The sequence below is a fragment of the Carassius auratus genome, chromosome 42 (genome assembly GCF_003368295.1).
Source record: "Carassius auratus strain Wakin chromosome 42, ASM336829v1, whole genome shotgun sequence".
Taxonomy (NCBI): domain Eukaryota; kingdom Metazoa; phylum Chordata; class Actinopteri; order Cypriniformes; family Cyprinidae; genus Carassius; species Carassius auratus.
This window is the reverse complement of record NC_039284.1, coordinates 5560877-5581659: the sequence shown is the minus strand read 5'-3', so window position 1 is coordinate 5581659 and position 20783 is coordinate 5560877. Positions and strand designations below refer to the sequence as shown.

Here is a 20783-nt window from a genome sequence, read left to right as displayed (position 1 = left end):
ATAATTCATGAGCACTGTCTCAAAACCGCCCTGTTCTAAGACTGCTCTCACTGTGACGTAGAATTGAGCTAAGCCCCACCAACGTGGTTTGATTGACAATCTGGTTTTGGCATAGAGCCCGCCCTCCGTGATCTGTACACCATCCTCCATTGTTTCAACGACAGCCGGTAATGTCTCCTAAGAAACATAAGTGTTCTGTTGTGGGATGTAATAATGAACATAGTAGTTTTCACTTACTTCCGACATCAGAGCCACTGAAAACGCAGTGGATGGATTTTATTTATGAAGGAAAGGCGCCACTCAAAATTCCAAAATACGTTTATGTTTGCGCGAATCATTTTTTGACTGACTGTTTTGAGAACGAGGGTCAATTCAAAGCAGGTCTTGCTTCAAAGTTAATCCTCAAGTCTGGATCGTTGCCTACTGTTCGCGATGCAACGTCACCTTCAGAAGAAGTAAGTGTATTTCATGTTTTTTTAGAAAATAGTCATTTCAGTCGATGTCAGCCAGTTCAATAACAAATGCGTCTAAAGTTGTTGTCGTCGTCATAGAAAATCTGACTGTGTATATAATGTAAACCTTGTTTGTAAAGTGTGTATCCACACGTATATAATTTTTTAAAGATATTGTATTAAAAACCGTGTATGTTTTCTGTAAAGACAAGACATCAAAATTGCTATGTTTATACAAAGGCCAGCACATCGACACGAAGCTGTACAACGAGGGATATTGGCGTGCAGACAGAAACATCAAAGCTATGCAGTGTTGGTACACAACTGTCAATGAGGACGCTTCAAACCGATAAGCTAAAAATCTGTAACGACTAAGGCACACACACATAGCCACGTTCTCAAAACAGGGTTCATGAATTTTTCTGTGTTTTTTTTCTTTCAAATATCTATCATTTGTTGTCTGGAGTTGAAATATTTGATATTTAATTGATCATGGTTCAATTTTTTTTTTGGAGGAATGTCCTTTTATTAAAATTATTTAATTTCTAAACTTATTTGTACAGTTCAGTGTCTTTATACATAATGTAAATAAAAAAAATGTATATGCAAGTTGTTGTGAAATTATTTAAAGCTATAATATGTTTTGTTTTCACTATAATTTCCTTATAACCCGGGAAAATATTAGACTAAAAATTAATTCATCAAAAATTCATAAAAACATTTGTAATATTTAGAAGAAATTGACATTTTTTCTTAAATGTGCTAATCATTAACACTCACTGTTGTACTCCACGAAGTCGCAGGGGACCATAGTCAGACCTGTAAATGTTAAAAGCGTTTTGTAACGAAAACCCATTTAAACAAACTGGATCCATTCCGGGATGGTCTACCATACATGATGGAGTGACTTGAAGTTGTTGCATCCGTCTTGTAACCTTTGATACAACAAATAGCGTATGACAGTTTTATGTCACATATTATTTTTTGCAACAATTACAAATGTAAATAAATTAATACCTGTTCTATCTCCCTGCAGCATATATTTTCTGGTTCTGTAGCCATCTTCTCACATTTGCCACATAAACACCTGTACGACAAGTAATGTCAACATGACGCAATCGTTCCCTCGCATTAATATAATTTCGTTTGTACTTAGCAAACGTTATCACAGTATTTGTGTTTGTAGTTTAAAAAAATTGCCCGAACGTTATCACAGTGCGCGTTGCACATCCATAATTGCAAAGGGGACGCGATTAAAATATAAGTACATAAATGTATCAAACAACCATTCAGAGACGTCCTGCTCCATTCTCATTTGTGTTTCTTCTGCCGGAGTCTCTTCATCATCTGGGTCTGATTCCGGTTCAAACATATACGGCTGAATGCCATACAAAACAGCGGGTCTCCCACTCTCAGCCATTCTGCTTCTACCGATCGCTCATTGTAATAGGTGTGCCAGTTACGCCCTCATCCAAAGGCAGGGCGGGGATATGCAGCTCATTTATATTTAAGGTGGTACACACCAAAACAGCTCTTTTTAAAACAGGCCCCAAAAATGACATTTTCAAATGGTTATAATAAATTAACTGTGGGGTATTTTGTGCTGAAACTTCACAAATACATTCTGGGGACACCCAAGACCATTATTATATCTTGTAAAAAGGGGCATAATAGGTGCCCTTTAAATTGAAATAAAAAAAAATACCGACCCCAGACTTCTGAACGGTAGTGTACTATTATGAGCATTTCTCTTAAAGTGTAGTGTATGATTTCTCATTTTACTGTCTCCTTATGATGACTCCTTTTGTTTTCTACAGAATTCTGTTTTTCTTCTGTTTTTGTATTCACAGTTAACTTTTCACCGGCTAATTTTCAGCTGCTCGTGTTTCCTCTGCAGGTGGAGCAGCTGACTAAAGACTGGTCTGAGAGTTGGTGTGACAAGCGAGGCCTGTTGGAGCGCTACAGTGTGGACATTAACCAGGACCGAGCAGGAGTTCTCATTCACTCGCTCTTGCCCCACCTCATCGCTCTAGAGCCAGACGTCCTCAGCACAGGGGTCACCATCTACCACCTTCAGGTAGAATTATTCAGCTAATTATATGCAATGCATTGCTTTTTCCTGTCACATGCATATAGCTTTCAGCTATTCTTCTCTCTCTTTCGGGTCATTAACCAACGATTCTTTCTCTTTTCCCTCCAATAGATTCTCCCTTCATTTCTCGTACTTGTCTTTTCTACTCTTGTTCTGTGTACAAAACTCTTGAGAAGGTAAAACAGCCCAGAGCTTTGGTCATTTGGTCTAGACATTCCCCCCTCTTCTTTTCACTTTCCTCTTTCGTACTTTTGTGAATGTGCAGGAACAGTTACTCAGTGGTCTTTACGTAAATTTGTGCAAAGAGGTTAGTTCCGAAAGCCCATAAAAGCCCACGGCTGTGCAATTTAAGCAGTTTTCTTGCTTTAAAAGCTAAATCCATCTGGGAGTGATTGTGTGCCCATGTGTCCGGGCTTATATAAGCAAGCATTTTATCCTTCATAAACAGTAGACAAATCCCTTGCTTGACTTTGAGGTGTATAAGTGATAAAAATAAGACATGGAAGAAGAAAATGTTTTGTTCTGGAAAGTGGCATATACTAAATCCTCACATTGACTCCTATTAATGTTTGTTTTATTTTGTTGCTACAGGAAGGGGTGACAAGAATCGGGCCTCAGGATGACAATCTGAAAGAGCCTCACATAGGTATCTCCTATTCATCTTAGCATCTTTGAGTACTATGGTCCTTTTACATCCTGTACTAACAGCATTAAATAGAGTGCTTGCAGGGATCACCTAAACTCAGAAACGCATGAGCAATTTTAGCACGTCAAGTTCCAGCGTCCCAAAATCAATGGGTTTTTTAAATGGGTGTTTGGTTAAATGCCTGAAATAAGTTCTGTGGTTAACACAACCTCATGCCAAAGAGCGAAACTCATCTACTTGCTAGTCTGCTTCCACAGCCTTGTTGTGTTTATAATCATGCTCCTGCAAATGAGCTTACTAAAATCTTCTGGAAAAAAAATTATAAGCGGCCAGTCTCGATTGTAGCATAATGTATATAAATTAGAGATGTGTGTTAACACCAGTATGTTAAAGGCCTGTTTGGTAATGTATTTGTATTAAGTGGACCGCAGTTATTTACTTACACCACAACCCCTCAGTCTTGCCAGAAGGTTCCACCTGTGAGATTGAGAATAAGAACGGGGTGGTGACTCTGAAGCCAGTTTCGGGGAACATCTGCATGGTCAATGAAAGAGAGATCAAGGAGCCTTGCAGACTTGCACAAGGTAAATGCAATGTGCAGAAAACAAGCCACTTTACTCATTTCATGTAAGCAAAAAAAAATAAATAAGCAAAATTAAATTATGTATTTACGTTTGTGGATATTGGGAGTATCCTGATGTACTGTTGTGTCTCTATTCTCCTAAGGTGCAGTGATTACCTTAGCAGGACTCCATAAGTTCAGGTTCAACCACCCTGCAGAGGCAGCTGTTCTGAGGGAGAGAAGACGGGTACAGTCTTTGCTTTGCACTGTAAATCAACCAAAATAACCTTTAGTTCAGGAAAAATGAGTTGCATCATTTGTTTGTGAATGCCACTTGTTTTGATATTTTGCATCTAGTACTAAGGCATTCAGACAGTTTATTTAGTGTATTTTTAAAGGGTTAATTCACCTCAAAATTACAAATGGTAACATTTACTCATTAAACATGATGATTAAACATCGATACATACCAGATTTATTCTCTTATCTTATAAACACAATGTAAAAAAAATTAGATTTGCTTGAATAGGCCTGATTATTATTATTTATTTATTTTTTTTCTGTGCAGATCAGTGATGGAGGTCTGGTCTACAACTCTGCAGAGCTCAACTCACCCGGTTCCGACATCAGGTAAATGTTTTGTTCATTCAGGAGCAATACAATTTCAGACCATAGATACATTGTACAAGGTCATGGTGTTTCTAAATGTTGAACTGATAATGAACCCTCTGGAGAAAATTGTTATAGTTTACCTTGTGTTACTATAGTATATGCACACAACAAAATAAATGATGGACGGAAGAATATTAGTTTATTTTCTGTGTTACTGTAATTCATTATTGATTTTATTTATATTATTTTCTTCTTCTTCTTCTAATTTTGCAGAAGTGGTCATATTTCTGGTTGGCTAGTGCATCATCCTCAGAGTATGAGTTTGCATTTGTTGTGTGCTCAGGGTTGCAGGAGCAGATTGTCATGAGAACGACAATGGGACAGCTCCCAGACAGCGACTAGAGGAGAAGCAGTGGTACATAGAGTGTCTACGAGAGGAGATTCAGATGGAGCAGAAAAGAGCGGAGAGAGATCTGGAAAGAGAGCAGGCACGGCTCCGACAGCAGCACACTGAAAGTGAGTACAAAAAAAAAACCACTCAAATGAGTATTGGATACCTGACAATAAGACATTTTCCTATCAAATTGTCCAATTCAGTTATAAAGCCTTACGTACCTCTAAACTTGTTTCTTGTGCATCTACAGCCAAGCAGTGGATCTTGCAAGAAAAGCAACGGTTTGAAGCCCACAGGGAAAAGGGAACATTGGAGTCAGGGGTTCAGACAGATCTTATTCTTCATAGTGGTTTATCAAGTCAGATGACTGAGGAAGAAGGCAGTGCTGAAAGAGTCCCACCATCAGCTTTAATGGGTGACTGGAAAATTGTAGTGCAGGAGGAACTGCTGAAGCACCATGCATTGCGCAGAGCTGAGAATCACGTGCGCCGTAAAAGGTTACATTACCAACTGGAGAAGATTGCACGAAAGCGCCATCTGTTGGAGGTGAAGCGAGAGCTGCAGAGGCTAGAAAGTGAGCTTCTACAAAGGGGTGATGAAACCTCATCTCCAGACGTGGGCCACCTCTCAAAGTCCAGGGAACGTCCCATGACTTTAAGAAGGCATTCATTTTCTGCTGATCTGCTGTCCCGACTGTACCCCCAGCACACTCCTATTTTCAGGTGGGTAAAAAAAACATACAAATAACTAACTCATTCACTAACCATGCGTACACACTAATTTGGATTTTGCTGCTCATGCTCTCAGGCGAAAGCTTATCCATAGAGAACGTCATATGTTTGCTGAAATTGAATAAATGCTCTAAAGAAAGGGTTGTGTGGAAAGCCACTTATAATACTTCAGATTTATTAACATTAGAACAAAGTTAAGAACAAATCCAAGTGTGTACAATACATATATATGTGTTAAGTAGACATTTTTTTCATGAGATGTTCTCCCTTGTATGTGAATTTGAATAAAATAATGCAGCTTTTTGCGAATGAGACCCACTGTGCATGTTTTTGAGTTTACCTGATCTAAAGAATGTAGTAAATCTTACTGAATAAGGTGTCATTCATGTTAAGATTACATAGTACAATATGAACAAATACATATATATTTTTCTCCAACAGCCAGTTCCTCAAAAGGAATATATCTTCTGAGTTTACAACATCTCTAGCTTGCTTTGCTCGTGCCACTAAATGGGAATCTGATGAATGTCTCCAAGATCAAAAGATTAGAAGACGTTCCAATACAATGCCCTCAAGATATGACCAAGGATCCTCAAGTTGGGCCAGTTTTTCAGATAGCGTCAAAAGTCCCATAAAAGATGCAAGTTCAGCTGAAGCTACAAATTTAAAAACTTCCTCAAGGGTGATAGCCAAGAAAAGCACAAGTGACCAAGACAAGAATTGTCTGGATTCAAACACCAAATCCACTAGAAAAGTATTACCAATAATAAAACAGAAGAGTCCTGTGAAGGGAACAAAGACATTATCTCAAGGTGGAAATAAAGGTTTAGAAACCATCCGCAAGGTTTTTTTCCACTCCGTTGGCTTTGGGATCAAAACTGCTTTGGCGAAAGTTTTCCGCAAGCCACCACCAGGCTCACGTGGACATAGAAGTGTGAAATCTGTGAAGAAAGCAACAAGTCAGCTAAATGAGAAATCAAACAAAACCAAGACTCTGAAAGACTTTGAGAGAAAACAGGAAAAGTGCCCTATCAGGTCGACGGTGTCTTATGAAAGTTTGGAGCAGCTTAACTCACTAAAATATAAGCAACAGAGACACTGGCATAGTGCAGAAGTTCTAACGAGCACCGAGCCATGGGTTGCAGTGCAAAAAGATCCAGCTCGTTGGGTGGAGCATGGTGGTTGGGAGGATCCCAACAGATCTTCAGATTGTGATAGTATCTTCTCATTGGATTCACTGTCATCAGCTAATGCTACAGCTCTGGCTAAGCAACTTCAGCAGGAGGAACGTGATTCCAGTGACGCTGAGAGTGAAGACAGTCACATGTCTCAGGATTCTCTTGTTATGGAGAGCAGCGGGAAGCATTTGACTGCCAGACCAGTTCTGAGGTTTAAAAAAGTTCCAAGCCTCTTAACTACCCCTACAGTACAAGCTGCATGCAGCTCTCAGGCAGTCGGCAGTAAAGAGGGGATGAGAATATCCAAAGATGTACCTACAGAGGTTTTCTGGAGCTTTAACGGCAGTTGGAAGTCGAAAACTGAGAACGGCCCAGACATGGCTAAAGGGCCTTCTCACTTCTCTTGTCTAGCGTCTAAATCTAGCCCCTGTAGCGGTGCAAGTATCAGAGAGACAGGGAATCCACTTGCTCTTACTGATGCTTGGTCATCTACTGATGCAGCAGACAGTCCTAGAATCATCATGGCTTCAGGACACTTGCTCAAACAGGATCCACGCACACTTTTAGAGAGCAGTAGATGCCAAAGCTCTACTAGTCTGGATCTGTCGAACAACATGAATATCTTAGAAAGCCAGAGCTCACCTCGTTCTGACTACACTCAGGATGAAAATACAACACTTAAAGAACAAAACAGCACATCCTTTGAAAATACCCTGTTGCTAGAGAATGATCTCAGTTTTATCCCAGGACAAGATATGGATTTTAAGGAACGTAATACCAGTGCCAAACCATGTACAACTCAGACAGTCTGTGATTCAACAGATACCAGTTCGGATGCGGTAGCACATCCAAATAAACCAACCACTGACAACGAACCACTGAATCCCAGTTTTACTAAAGCATTGCTGATCAACTGGTGTTCCAAAGATTGTGAGATCTCAGCGAGTACCACTTGCTTCCCAGTTAACTCTAGTAGGGAAGGTCCACATGTTAGAGAGGACCCAACATCATATCCAATACACCCTGCAGATTGTTTTCTGAAGTCAAACTTAAACCTGACAATGGGTTATCAGGTTTCAACATGCGATAACTCCGGAGATCCAGAGGTTAAGAACTCTAAAGCAGTGCAGATTATAAATGAATCGCACAGCAATGCTAGCACCGACAATGGCACAATCACTGGACACTGTGATGAAGAAAATAAGTATTTCTATACACGACAGTGCACAGAAATGGATTTTACAACAGATACCAAAGATTATGTATTGACAATAAAACAATCAGAGAAGCATGATGTAGTAGTTAATAGTTTTGGCAAAGATAGTGAACACTTTGGGAATGGGGAACTCACTGGAACACATAAAACTAAAGACTCTCACGCAGGCTTTGTGGGAAATACGAATCTTCCAAAGAAAAGCAATGAAGATGTATCAGACACTGAGACAGCACTTTTAACAGCTGATTCGATGGAAAATTCTGATCAAGAGCTAGAAGACAAAAATATAAAAAATGCACCATTAGCCAGGAATGATCACAAGACTTTAATCAGCAAAGATCACATGAATACTTTTAGAAATGACAGCAGTGTATGCAATAGTGGGCTGACACAAACAAATTATACTAGCCTGAAATCCTTGAGGAGTTCAGAGATCGAAAACATTATTGACAACAGTAAAGAGGATAGAAAAGATGCATGCCAGATTATGGAGAGAGAGGCCATTAACCGATATTTTCAAATGAGCGACTCAGCAATTAATGACAAAATATCAGAGGTGGTGAAAGAACATTTTATGACATCTCTAAGAGAAGACTATAGTGAAGAGCAAGAGTCAAACACAAAGAAAGAAAAGACTTCTTTAGAAAAACTGGAGGATTTTAAGTTAAAAACAAACAAACATGAATTTGATAACAAAAGTATTCGGGCTGGATATGGCAAAAATAATAGTTCCCAGACTTTCTCATGTATGTCAAAATCAGAGATTAACATAGACAACTCTACTGTAAGCTTGGAGAACAGTGATTCACAAACAGAATTAAGACATTCTTTGACTATGAGGGATCAGGCAGTCTCAAACTCCAGTGCCACAGAAGATCATGCTGTAAGGAAGAAAGATAAGAAATTTAAACAAGAGAATCCAAAATGTGGATATGTCAGTGATAACATGGAATCTGTACTATACTGCACAATAGAAGAACAGAGCGCAGATAAAATAAAAACAAGTGAATCAGTGTTGTCGTGTGTCAAAGAAACTATTATTGATATGAATACGTCAAGAGAGAACATTATTGTCTGTACCAAGCTAAGAAAGGATTACGTTGATGCTTCAAACCCGGTTCAAAGGAAAGATTGGATCAGTGAAAGGGGTTTGGAGGGGGGTAGAGCCACAGTATTAAAACCACTGCTTCCCTGCATGTATGCACAAGATACCTTATCTCTTAAGCTAACAGATGGGTTGGAGAAAGTTCAGAAAGTGAATCAGTGCATGCACCAGAACGCACAGGTGGTCGACAACAAACCAGAACGAAATGAAAGTGAACTGGCCTCTATGGAAATGCTAAATTTTGATGATAAACCACTAACGCATGGACATTCAAGACTTTTGAATGATGGACTTTTGAATCCCGTGAAGGTCTCGACTCCAGTAAAGTCCAGTAATTGGAGCATTCCTCAGGTATCATTGTCCAGCGAAGCAACAGTGAAACATACTGTCTCAAATGTACACTCTGAAGATGTGTGTCAGCAAACCATGGAGGCCCAAAATAAAAAGATATGTTCATATAACTCTTCACTATCAAGTATTGATCATGACCACTCAACAGTGTATGGCAATTACCCTAGTCCTAAAGCCTGGCCTTCAAGCAATCTTGCATTTTATGAATTTGGTCCAGGAAACCTTGAGAAACATAATGGTTGTGTAGGCCAAGATAAAACTTGTGCTAAACATTCCTTTGCAAATGCTACTATCATTAGTGATGAAAACAAAGAAAGACCTGTGGAGCACATACACAACGGTTACTCTGAAGATTTAAGAAAAGATGCCACTCTTTCAGATTTAAGCCAGGCACCACAAAGAAAACAAATGCACAAGTTGTTTAAAACTTGTGATACTGTAAATATCGACAAGGATCCACAATCAGAAAATCAGTCAATCTACACAAGTAATCAAATGGAGGTAACATCTCAGTATAATGATGGCAGCATCAAAGGAACGCAAAGTTTTAATAACCCGCCACTGAAAAATCAAGTGAAAAAAACTACAAATCACCAGTCAAGGCTAAGAAAAGAGCCTGATAAATCTGAGGTATATCACAATGCAAAACAGACTCAATGCAGTCAAAATAGAAATGAAGATAATAATAACAGATGTGAAGCTACAAAACATGTCACAGCTGCAGAAGCTACAAAACACCTTGTTGGCAATGGTAATGATGAAAGATGGAAAGGAAACCAAAAGCGATGCAGAAAAGCCCACTTTATAGCACCTCCAAGTTCATCCACTGATTCTACACCTGATCTATCTTCGGATGAGAGTACAACAACTAAAGGTCATGTGTCTCGTACCAAACCTGCTTCTCAAGCAAACCTGCTTCCTACCATTCAAAATGCTCTTGGCAAATACAAAAGTCCACCACTTGACGAACAAAGCATTTCTTCACCTTCAACAATTAGTCCAGGATCATTAGTAGAACAATCAGGACAGAGATACACCCAGACGCCTATCACTGGTATGCCATCCTCTGTGTTTGGAGTTCCTATACATAGCGAAGCTGAGACAATCGCATGTCAGCAAGATCATGGTTCTAAAGAAGAAATGCAAAAGATAGAGATGACTGAATCAAATGGTAATAAAGATATTAATTTAAGGAAGAATGCTTTTTCTGAAGATATTTTAGCTTGTGCGGAAGACCATTCTCAGCCATTCCCACAGAAAACAGATTCTGCAATGCATTTTTCCTCAAGTGATCTTAACCCATTTATTCATTCAAAAACTATAATGGGGGTTAACACAGCAGTCCTCAAAAAGCAGGCCGTTGGAAGTGCTTCCAATATATCCTGCAAACACTCTTCACTCAATAGTTCCAACAAGAATATGACAATGTGCTGCAGTGTAGACAATGGCCTAAATATTCAGGACTCCACTTTCAGTTCCCATTTTAGCGCTTATGTAAATCATAAAGGCCTATCTAGCACACTGAGTAGTAATGAATATTCTAGAGATCAGATTTCTTCTGAACCTATGCTGAAGGCAGCTTCTTATTCCTCTAGTGGTTCAAAAAAGCAAACTCTAACAGTTTTGAAATGCGACTCTTACGATGGTCCCTCAGAGGAGTTACGCCACAGTTCAGGTCAAGTTGATGAAATAGTGCTGGTCTACTCCTCTGAGTATGAATCTCAAGAACATCCGAGACCAAGCAGGTGCGATCAAGGCACACAAACCATTGAGATTCATGAGAACCTTAAAAGAAAGAGCCATCACCAAAGAAGCAGCACACAGACACCAGTATCTAAAACAGGGAATTGTGGCCTAACCACATGGGCAAGTCTACATAACTTGTCTGAACATCTCTCTGACATAATAGTCAACACCTCTGATCTTCTTGGGAACATACAGGGCATGCGAACTGGGGAAAAGCAACCAAAATATGGCCATCTTAAACACTGTTTTCAGGTTTCAACTGTGCATTCTGGCAGTACATTAAAGAGAGACTGTTTTACACAAACGTCCTTGGACATAGGGGTCCAGACAGAAGATGCTCCAGTGTCAAAGAATACTATGGCCCATGAAGTAAATGTTATTGTAAAAGTGATTGGTTCAGATACTTGCAATCTGTCCCAGTTGAAGAATAAAAGTGAAAGTGAACAGCCCTTTGAAATAATTAAAAGCCTGCCTGATATACGTCCCAAAGGTTCAAAGATAACTGAGTGTCCAAAGTTTCTGATTCCCTCCCAGAAGGTTCTTTCATTAGAGACTGTTGTGCCAAATCAAGATTCCCCCTCTATAAAAGCATCTGAAGGTAACACAGTAGAATACTTCAAAGAGAAGTCTTTGTCTAGCCATCTTGGAGCAAAACACTCTCAAATGAAACAAAATGAGAAGCAGACTTATCACAGAAGTGTAGACCTAAGGAATTGCTTTAATAAACAAATTCTGCTCATGGATCGTGCCTGCTCCCCTATTCTTACCGTGAAGGCTGCAAGACAATTAAAAAAAACGCAGAGTTTAACAAATCACAAAACCAAGGGACAAGAGAAACAGTACTCAAATGTAAACAATGTGCCATTGGAAGCTCATAAAATGTCCAACCATGAAAATAAGGTACATCACAGTAAAAATGCAAGAACAGCATCAACATCAGCGTCATCTGTGACCTTTGAAAACCTGAGTGACCTTTGTCCAAATTTAGGTGGATCTGACAACTTCTCAAACAGCATCTGTCCCTGCACCAAATGCGTGAACAAAGAGAGAAATGAATACTCACATGAAGTTGAAGAGAGGGTAAGTAAACCCACTATTAACCGTCCCCCATCTCAGCCACAAAAAATGTCCCTCTCCTCTCCAAGCAGCACCATCGGTGTCCAACTTGCATCATTCTCAGATAACATCAGACAATCTAAAATGGAAAACCTAGAAACCCCTCATGTGTTGAGTCGCAGATCGTCTGAGTATATAATAAAAAGTTGGGATCATTCAAATCAAAGTATTGTGCAGCAGCAGGAAGATGACGTGTTGTCTCTGGTGCCAAGCGAGTGCAACACAGATGTTCTGGTCAGCATCAATCCTCTGGCAGAGACCAGCATGCTCAAAGGACACCAGTGGATCCCTGATGATCTGCCCATGCACAACAAATTCACCAACTGGTCTGGCATCAATCATCAGACACCATCAGCACTTAAAATACACAGACCAACTGGACAGCACTTCACAAAGCTCAGCCCCAGTTACTGGCAAGAGCAATCATGGAAAATGGACAGGAGAGCACATGAAATTGAGAAGCTAAGGAAAGAACGCCAACGGGTTTTAGCATCTGTACATATGGATCTGAGCCCTCATCAGCTGACCATTGAGCTCGCAGAGGCCAAGCTGCACTATGGCCAAGGGGAAACAGACACTCTGCTGAAATTTCTCAAGTCTGGTTCTAAAGAGGCATCTTCAGCCTGTAACAAACAGGAGCTCCTTAACAGGTCTGTATAATCCGTGATTACATATTCACTGATGTATTACAAAAAATTTTCTTTGGAAATACATTTAGGGTACTTTCACACTAGCACTTTTGGGGTGTACCCAGGTTTGATTGTCATTAGAATTTGGTTCACTGTGTGCAATCCAACCAATTGGACCAAGTGTGAAAGCAACCCTACTTTTCAGAAGTTCTTCTAAACAGAATTATATTTTGTCACTAGGCATAGGAAGAGCATTGAAAGTTTGAGGAAGGACAGAGAAGCCCGTCTCCAGATGTGTCGTTGGGCTGGGAGCCTCAGTCCCAGTAAGCATCTGATCCCTATAAATTGTGAGGAGCACTATCAAAAAGTTTCAGAACTGCAGCAGCTCAGACAAGAGATTGTTGAAACCAGCAGGTTTGGAACTGCACTAAAACTTACAGAAGTTAAACTTGGGTCTATTCTGTAATTTTGTTAACTAAATCAGATGTTCTCCCCCAGAGTTCCTGATCCACCAAGAAAGGAGGGTCAGTGTCCATCTGACATTGAGCATCTATTGCGTGACTACAGTCGAGCCCGTGAGGAGGCAAGAGTAGAGATAACACGTGCACGAGACCGACTCCGTGGGAGGGCCGAACAGGAAAAGAGACGACTACAGCAGCAAGCTCTCTCGCAGGCATTGAAGGTCAGTGACACTTGATCATTTTTTATATTATTCGTAAGAATAAAGAATGATCAAGGATTGCTGCCCTTTGCTGTTTTAACCTAGTTTCATAATTCGTTTTTTCCCGTGTCATGTAGGATGACCTGCAGTTTCGCACACGCATTAGTAACAGTACTTTATGTAGTGGTTCGAACCTGAGTCTTTACTCAGGCCCCACGTCAGGGTACAACAGCAGCAATGCTGCCTTACTGAAAGACATTACCTCATCATTAATACAGGCAAGGAACCACACTAAAAAGTTTAACATGCTTCCATGTTATTTTAATTTACAATGCTGTTTTTCAAGCTCTTCACTCCATTCCTCAGGTAAATGGAGTCTCAGAATTCAGTGTAAAGACTCAACCTCCAGTGATCCCGTTGCAGACTTCGAAATCCCAGCGTAGATGGCTGTCAGTCCAGGGTGAGCAATAACTCATAAACAATTAGAAACTCGAGGGCATCGAATACACTTAATTAATTGGATCACCTTTTCTCTTTAGATGTCAGCCTGGAGACATCTGCCACTGGATATGAGCCCCAGTCCTCCTCCACTCCATCATCTCCTCCCTTTGCTCGACAACGCACTCTTTCCTTTGGCTCTCCTTCGTCTATATCAACTTCATATCACGATATCGCAGACTGCACTCTTGCCAGTGCTATTACAGAAGTATGCTACTGCAACTCGTGTTTCAATATATGCAAGAGCATGTCAATGTGAAATGCTTCATGGACTTGCTTGTCTGTTTTAGGTATATTTGGCTTCTGGTGGTGATGTGAGGAATCTACTGGCTGGGAAGGCAGCTGCTGGGTGGAGGTTTGCTAATTTGCATTCTGTGCATGTGTAAACATCTTCGATGTATTCTGTCCTCATATTCCATTTCTCACCAGGCATCAAGGTGTGGAGAGAGGCGTTCAGGTCTTTCACAAGCCTGGTTCCAGACCCTCAGCTCATGGGTTTCTTGGAGCAGTAGAGCTGGAGAGGCCTTTGGCCAGTCTGTGGTCCATAGTTCGAGATCACTCAAAGACTCACCTCTACCACGAGTCTATTAAATCTGCCTGGACACGGCCATTGGACAAAAGCACACAACTAGGTAAAGATATAGGATTTTGCCATCTGAGAAAAATTTCTGGGATCATAAGGGATTTCTGTTGTCTTAGGTTAAAATTGGGATCATCTAGTGTCACAAAATAATGGTCATGATGGTTCATGCTATGAATCAGTAAATCAGGGTCATGTTCAGTAAAATTAAGACTATGCATAAAACAAGAACAAATATCTGGGGAATGAAAACTTCTGAAATATGGGTTGAAAAACCAATTGGCAGATACTTTGAAGCATTGCCAATACAAGGCATTTACGTTAAGAGACCACATTAAAACATTGAGCTCCATTCAATAAGTTCCTTACGTATATACTTTAGTTGTTCTTTAAAAGGATTCTAAAGTCTTACATTTACCTTCATAAATCCTACATAAATGCTGCGTGCAATAGCACTGATGAATTTCAAATACACTGGTTCCTAAAGAGCAGTTTTTTTTATCGAAGCCACTGTTCAATCTTGAAGATTCAACTAGATTCACTCTTTTGGACTGCAGCCTTTAAAGGGATAGTTCACAAATTCTATCATTAATTACTCACCCTCACGTCATTTTAAACCTGTAAGACCCATTCATCTTTAAAACACAAATTAAGATCATTTCAATGAAATCTGACCCTGCATAGACACTAATGCAACTACCACGTTCAACGCCCAGAAAGGTAGTAAGTACATTGGTAAAAGTCCATGTGACCTCAGTGTTCCGACCTTAATTTTATGAAGCCACAATAATTCTATTTGTGTGCAAAAAAACAAAGACTTTATTCAACAATTTCCTCTCTTCTGTCAGTCGATGTGCGTTTACAAGAGTAGCACATCTGCCTTGTCTCTTTTTGAGATCACATTGTAAAATCTGTCATTACATTATCTTAAAGGATTTGATCATTGTAGAGTGAATGGCAGTCTCGATAGGTAAGAGAGGTTATGATTATAACTTACCTTCAAGTGCAGGCTAAAGCAAAATTGATCTTTACTGATTATATTGCTTTGTCTTGTCATTCTCTCCAATCAGTCTATCTTTTGACGGACGTAACCAACTGCCAGCTTAAACAGCCGCGGGACTTCTGCTGCCTCAGTACAGAATCCAAACAGGTGTTCTGTGTTCTCTATTCTGTGATTAGCTTTATCCAAAAGTACTTTACCCTAATCACATATTCATCTTTTCTGTAGGATGATATGTGGGTGCTGGCCATGCAGTCTGTGTTTGAGGAGACACTGCCACGTCCCAGTGTGCATACTGTTCGTGGTGAGATTCTACCCAGCGCGTGGATCCTTCAGCCCAGCCAACGTAACAGTCGAGAGGTTGTCACTGTTATCTATTTGTTACAAGTAAGATGGTTTAACCTTGTATCCTTTCCTCATGTCATGTATCAGTTTGATGAATAATCATTTGCATTAGCATTATGCTTGCATAAGTATGAAGTTACTATCTGCGATAGTAAAAAAAAAACAGTTGTAAGTTTTCCTCCTCGTTTCTTGTGTCTCCCCCTATAGGTGGATTTGGGAAGCCCGTCCTTTGCTCCTAGGCTGCTGAATACAGTGGCTAGGAAACAAGCAGCTGTCATAGCAGACCTCGATTCTTTCTTCTCTTTATGACAAATCAGGTTACACATGTAGCAACAAGCACTTACACCAAAACCCTGAAGGTTTTTGCTAAGATTTGCACATCATGTTCTTGCTTTTAACTTGATTTATTTTTCACTTTGCACTGATTGTATGATTATATATATATGTTGTGTAACACATTATCATGCCTTATTTGATCTTGTCTTAATATTTGTTATTGAATAATTTTGCCCCCATGTGCCAAAGCATTGATTATAATACTTTGAGGAATCAAAGTAAAAACTATTTCTTCGTGTATGTATTACTCGATTATATTTGACATTGAGTATATGCATAGCTCTGTTATTTGTAAGAGTGGATTTTCAGATCAAAACAATCGACTCTATTCAGTATTACAAATGCATAGCATTGTCTTAAGCTACTTTCAGAAATAACTAGTACTGTATGTAAAACTTGACATCAGCTATATACTTTTTTAATTTTATTCTGTAATATGCAGTACAGTGCCTTTCATAAACATGTCCAGTCCTTTTCTGTTTTATGGGCTGTTTGTTGGTAGTGCAATTTTTCAGGCGTTTTCATTTTTGTTTGTGTGATTTCTGTGTAATTGCTTAAGCAATTTATAACAAGTTCTATATTGGCTGAAATGGGATAGACTGACCATCGTTACTGACTGCAGTGCTATTGTTGATGTTAATACTTTAAGTGTTGAATATGTTATGATAAATATGATATTTATTTTTGGAAAATATGCATGCAAAATGTCCTTTTAATTTTCCCTGTGTAATGAAATGCAAACAAAAGCTATTCATTTTAACACAAACTGTTACACTTTGTACAGTGGCTTTAGCTGTATAGATTATACACATATCTGAATTTGCTATTACATTTTGACATAGAGAGCCTTTGCTCAAGCAATATAGACCAGGGGTTCTATCTGTAACCTTCAGTAGCTGATCTGTAAAACTTGGTTGCCGAAATGAAAGGTCTACTGTATAAATTAAGGATATTTCTTTTTTTATTATTATATCACATTGTTTTAATATACTGTAAATGTCTTCTATAATATGTAATCTATTATCTAAATGTAAAATAATTTGTTTTAAAATGTTGTCTTCATTTTTACTATTTTATATGTTTCTGTGGAAGAGCTTCCAAAATCTTAAAGACTTGTAATTTATGAAACTGAAAATATTTTTATTAAATACATTTGGCATTTTTGTGTATGTTTCTTGTTTTCGTTTTTATTTTAGTATTTAAAAGTTTTTTTTAAGTTCAAGGCTGTAAACACATCGTTAGCATGACAATTATCATTATCTGAGCTAGAGCGTGTTCCACATCAACAGAATTTGCAGCTACAAGTGAAGGTGAGTGACAATTTAATTCTCCCACCGACTTATATTATTTTTATTAATTTATAATTAGATATAATTTTTAGATTTGGATTTTAAGATTTTTTTAGATTTGGATTTTTTTTTATAAGTGTAAATTAAGTTGGTCAGATCTTTCTGGATTTTTAATCTTCAGCACTTGAACCGTGAACAGAAGTGAAAATACAGTGAAATGATTACGTGAATGACTATTTGTTATTTGAAAAAAGCATTAAGCCCAAAAGATGATAATTTCACAGGCTAAAGTGGTGCGATTATGCACTTATAAATTATGACTTCTGATCTGATGTAACTGTTAAAACGTAAAAAAAAAAAGGTAAACAGGAGAGGTAAGTGATCAGGTAAGTATAATTTTAAGCATTCCAATTAAATAATAATAATAAAATCATTTGTATGTTTGTTCTTTATTTCATGACTGATGATAGAGCTCTTGGCTGACTGGGACTCGGGTTCAAATCTATTTCCTGATCCTAGTTTTCCTCTCTCCCCCATTTTCCTATCTGTTTCTACTGTCCTATCCAAAAACAAGGCCAATTATGCTAAATAAGGCCCAAATGAAAATGTATAATTTCAAAAAAAAAAAAAAAAGTTAACAGGTGAAAAGAGTAATTTAAGGGTTAATCAAATATTTCTTAAAACCGAAAACACAGAAAGACGGTCAATGTGTAATGAATTTGACACAATCTATGCAAGTTTATTTATTCATCAATGTAATTTACATTTGTAGTAGTGATTATGTAATGTGTTAATACCACATATAAATTATTAATTGTCGAGTAGATGAAGTATGATAACAAACTTGGATGCTGGCTTTGACAAATCTATATGATTATTGTCAGATAGACAGAGACAAAGTCAAATAAAGACAGAAAGCATATAAAATTGAAGGCTTTAAGCCATATTACACTACTTCAGACCACATGTGACCTCAGTTAGACCCCAAAGGAACCATAGCAAACCAGTTTAGTACCCAGTTAACCTTTTCAGACTCATTATGACCTCATAAGATCACTAAGAAACCACATCAGACCATGTTTCCAGGCATGTTTCTTATAGTGTCTGTAATGTTCTGCCTGATATTCCCTGGTGTAACACACCTGTATTGAATCTCTCCTAATTGCCAACCTTATTTAAATGCCTCACTGTCTGTTGTTGTTTTTCAGTCCTTAAGTCTGTTTGAGAATGATGCTACCAAGCATTTTTGGTTCAAGATTTGTCTTCTGTTGAGCGTTGTTTTGGATTTCTGGACAGGTTTTCTGTTTGGACACTTTTTGTATTTCCTTCCAAGGATTGCCTTCTTGAGTTCCCCCCGTGGCAAGTTCCAGTTAAATGCCTCTAAGACTCCAGTTTTTTGTTTTTGTTTTTTTCTTTAGTAGAGAACTATAAGAGTCAGACTCTGAGCCTCTTGGTTATTTCATTTGCATTAGGTTTGACCTGCTTCAGTGGAGCAGTGGTTAGCGCCAAGGATATACACACCACAGACCAAAGTTTGATCCTCATCTGGATCGTAACAAGTGTCATTACTTGCTAGACATTGTTAGCATGTTACTTGGGTGTTACTAACATAATTTAGCAGACTTGCTAGATATAGCTAATGTTTTTACAGGTTCCTAGCACGTGGTTAACATGTTTTAGCACTGCTAGCATTTTTGAACAGGTTGCTACAGTATGTCCTGTGTTAGCTGCAAGGCTTTACATGGTTTCCTGAAAGCTTTTCAGTCAATTCGGCAACACTTTCAGTGAAGCCTGCATTTATAATACACTATAAAGGTATTCTAAAGGCATTACAATTAATGCATAATGCATTTAAAAAAACCTTATAATATGTTCTATCATCTCATAATTAATCATAACAGCAATTATAATACTTATGCATTTGTGGTTATAGCTATAAGAGTATGATTATTTAAAACCTAATGAATGCAATATTAAATCCACTTAATGTATAATGGATTATCTCATATTTTGACATAGTTTATTTAAGATCTGCACATTGTTACTTTTGTGCCTGGTTAGGAGTGGTTCAGTATTTTTGAGGGTTTCCTGTGAGGTAAATTTTACTGTGAACTAATTTAAGCGGAGTTGTAATGGCCTACTCAAAAAAAAAAAAAAAAAAAAAAAAAAACATTATTTATAGTATATTAGATTACATTTTATTTTGATGGCCCCCTTAGTCTGATGACTATAAGCAACTTTGCAACTACATGACAACTACCTCTCATCAGAGTATTAGTAGACTAATACTAATACTTATGGCTGTTTGAGAAAAAAATATATTAGTATTATTGGTCTTAGTATTATTTATAAGTGGTATTTGTCTTCTTCAAGTAAGGTGAAGATACTTAAAGAACACAAAGACCACTTATAAAAAGACCAAATTATAATGTATTTTGGATGTTTTCATGAAGACATACATTATAAGATTATAATACATTATAACTACGGGAAATATAATGCATTGTAACTTAAGTGGATGCAATGTGTTCATTGTGTTATAAATCATCATACTCTTAAAAGCTATAACCACATAAGTAGGAAAAATACATTAAAACGTAAAAAATGATTATTTATAAGATTTTTATGATACATTATTCAGTCATTATAATGCCTTAAGAATACCCTCATAATGTATTATAAATACAGGCTTCATAGAAAGTGCTTAGACAGTGTGTTTTTAGGTAGTGATTTATTAAAACGACACATTCATTTATTGATTCGCAAATAGTTTGCAGTAAATAATTATATTTTTAAAACCTTTTTTTTTTCTTTTAAAGTTAAATCCTCTTAAATCCTTTATTGAAACTAAAAATGTTTACTGCATTTGTGAAAACATCTCCAACCCTGAGGTTGTTTTGCATTGAAAACGTACCTATAAAACATAATCTATAAATTACACAAAGATAGATTGAAGAAAGGCTTACTTTTAATTCTATAAACATAGGCTACACCTGGGCAAGAAAAACCTAGGCCTATAATAAGCAGACTTCAGCAACACTTCAGTAGATGTTACTCTGCTTTTATCATCAAAAAAAAAAAAAAAAAAAAAAAAAAAATTATTTACACACAATTAGAACAAATAATTTCTAGAGAGAATTAGAAATACCACAATCTAGCAACAAGTGTTTAAAGTAAAATGCTGCTCTGGAAAGAAAGCGATTTGTAGCCTATCTACACTGGCACTAGTCTCTCTCGATTAGTA

The 20783-nt window shown here is 38.0% G+C and overlaps 1 protein-coding gene and 1 long non-coding RNA gene across 3 annotated transcripts in view; one reads left to right on the top strand and one right to left on the bottom strand.

Moving 5' to 3' along the window:
* The window catches only part of LOC113060473 (stAR-related lipid transfer protein 9-like), a 36920-nt gene extending 19513 nt beyond the window's left edge, over nt 1-17407 (top strand). Inside the window, exons 15-32 of one of the 2 annotated variants that reach the window (XM_026229406.1) lie at nt 2350-2529; nt 3136-3190; nt 3649-3774; nt 3917-3999; nt 4321-4382; nt 4708-4880; nt 5009-5480; nt 5931-12851; nt 13071-13244; nt 13329-13512; nt 13629-13769; nt 13858-13951; nt 14031-14197; nt 14280-14344; nt 14419-14621; nt 15640-15719; nt 15798-15929; nt 16122-17407. In XM_026229406.1, coding sequence (XP_026085191.1) covers nt 2350-2529; nt 3136-3190; nt 3649-3774; nt 3917-3999; nt 4321-4382; nt 4708-4880; nt 5009-5480; nt 5931-12851; nt 13071-13244; nt 13329-13512; nt 13629-13769; nt 13858-13951; nt 14031-14197; nt 14280-14344; nt 14419-14621; nt 15640-15719; nt 15798-15929; nt 16122-16223 — 9414 coding nt within the window. In that variant the 3' untranslated portion in view covers nt 16224-17407. Of the gene's footprint in view, nt 1-2349; nt 2530-3135; nt 3191-3648; nt 3775-3916; nt 4000-4320; nt 4383-4707; nt 4881-5008; nt 5481-5930; nt 12852-13070; nt 13245-13328; nt 13513-13628; nt 13770-13857; nt 13952-14030; nt 14198-14279; nt 14345-14418; nt 14622-15639; nt 15720-15797; nt 15957-16121 lie in introns of both variants that reach the window. The other variant, XM_026229405.1, reaches the window with a different exon arrangement.
* On the bottom strand, nt 1261-2131 carry LOC113060477 (uncharacterized). The gene is made up of 3 exons (XR_003278267.1): nt 1739-2131; nt 1470-1539; nt 1261-1387 (listed from the first exon to the last, which is right to left on the bottom strand). It is a non-coding gene; the product is annotated as an uncharacterized LOC113060477 (long non-coding RNA).
* Nucleotides 17408-20783: the final 3376 nt, after the last annotated feature.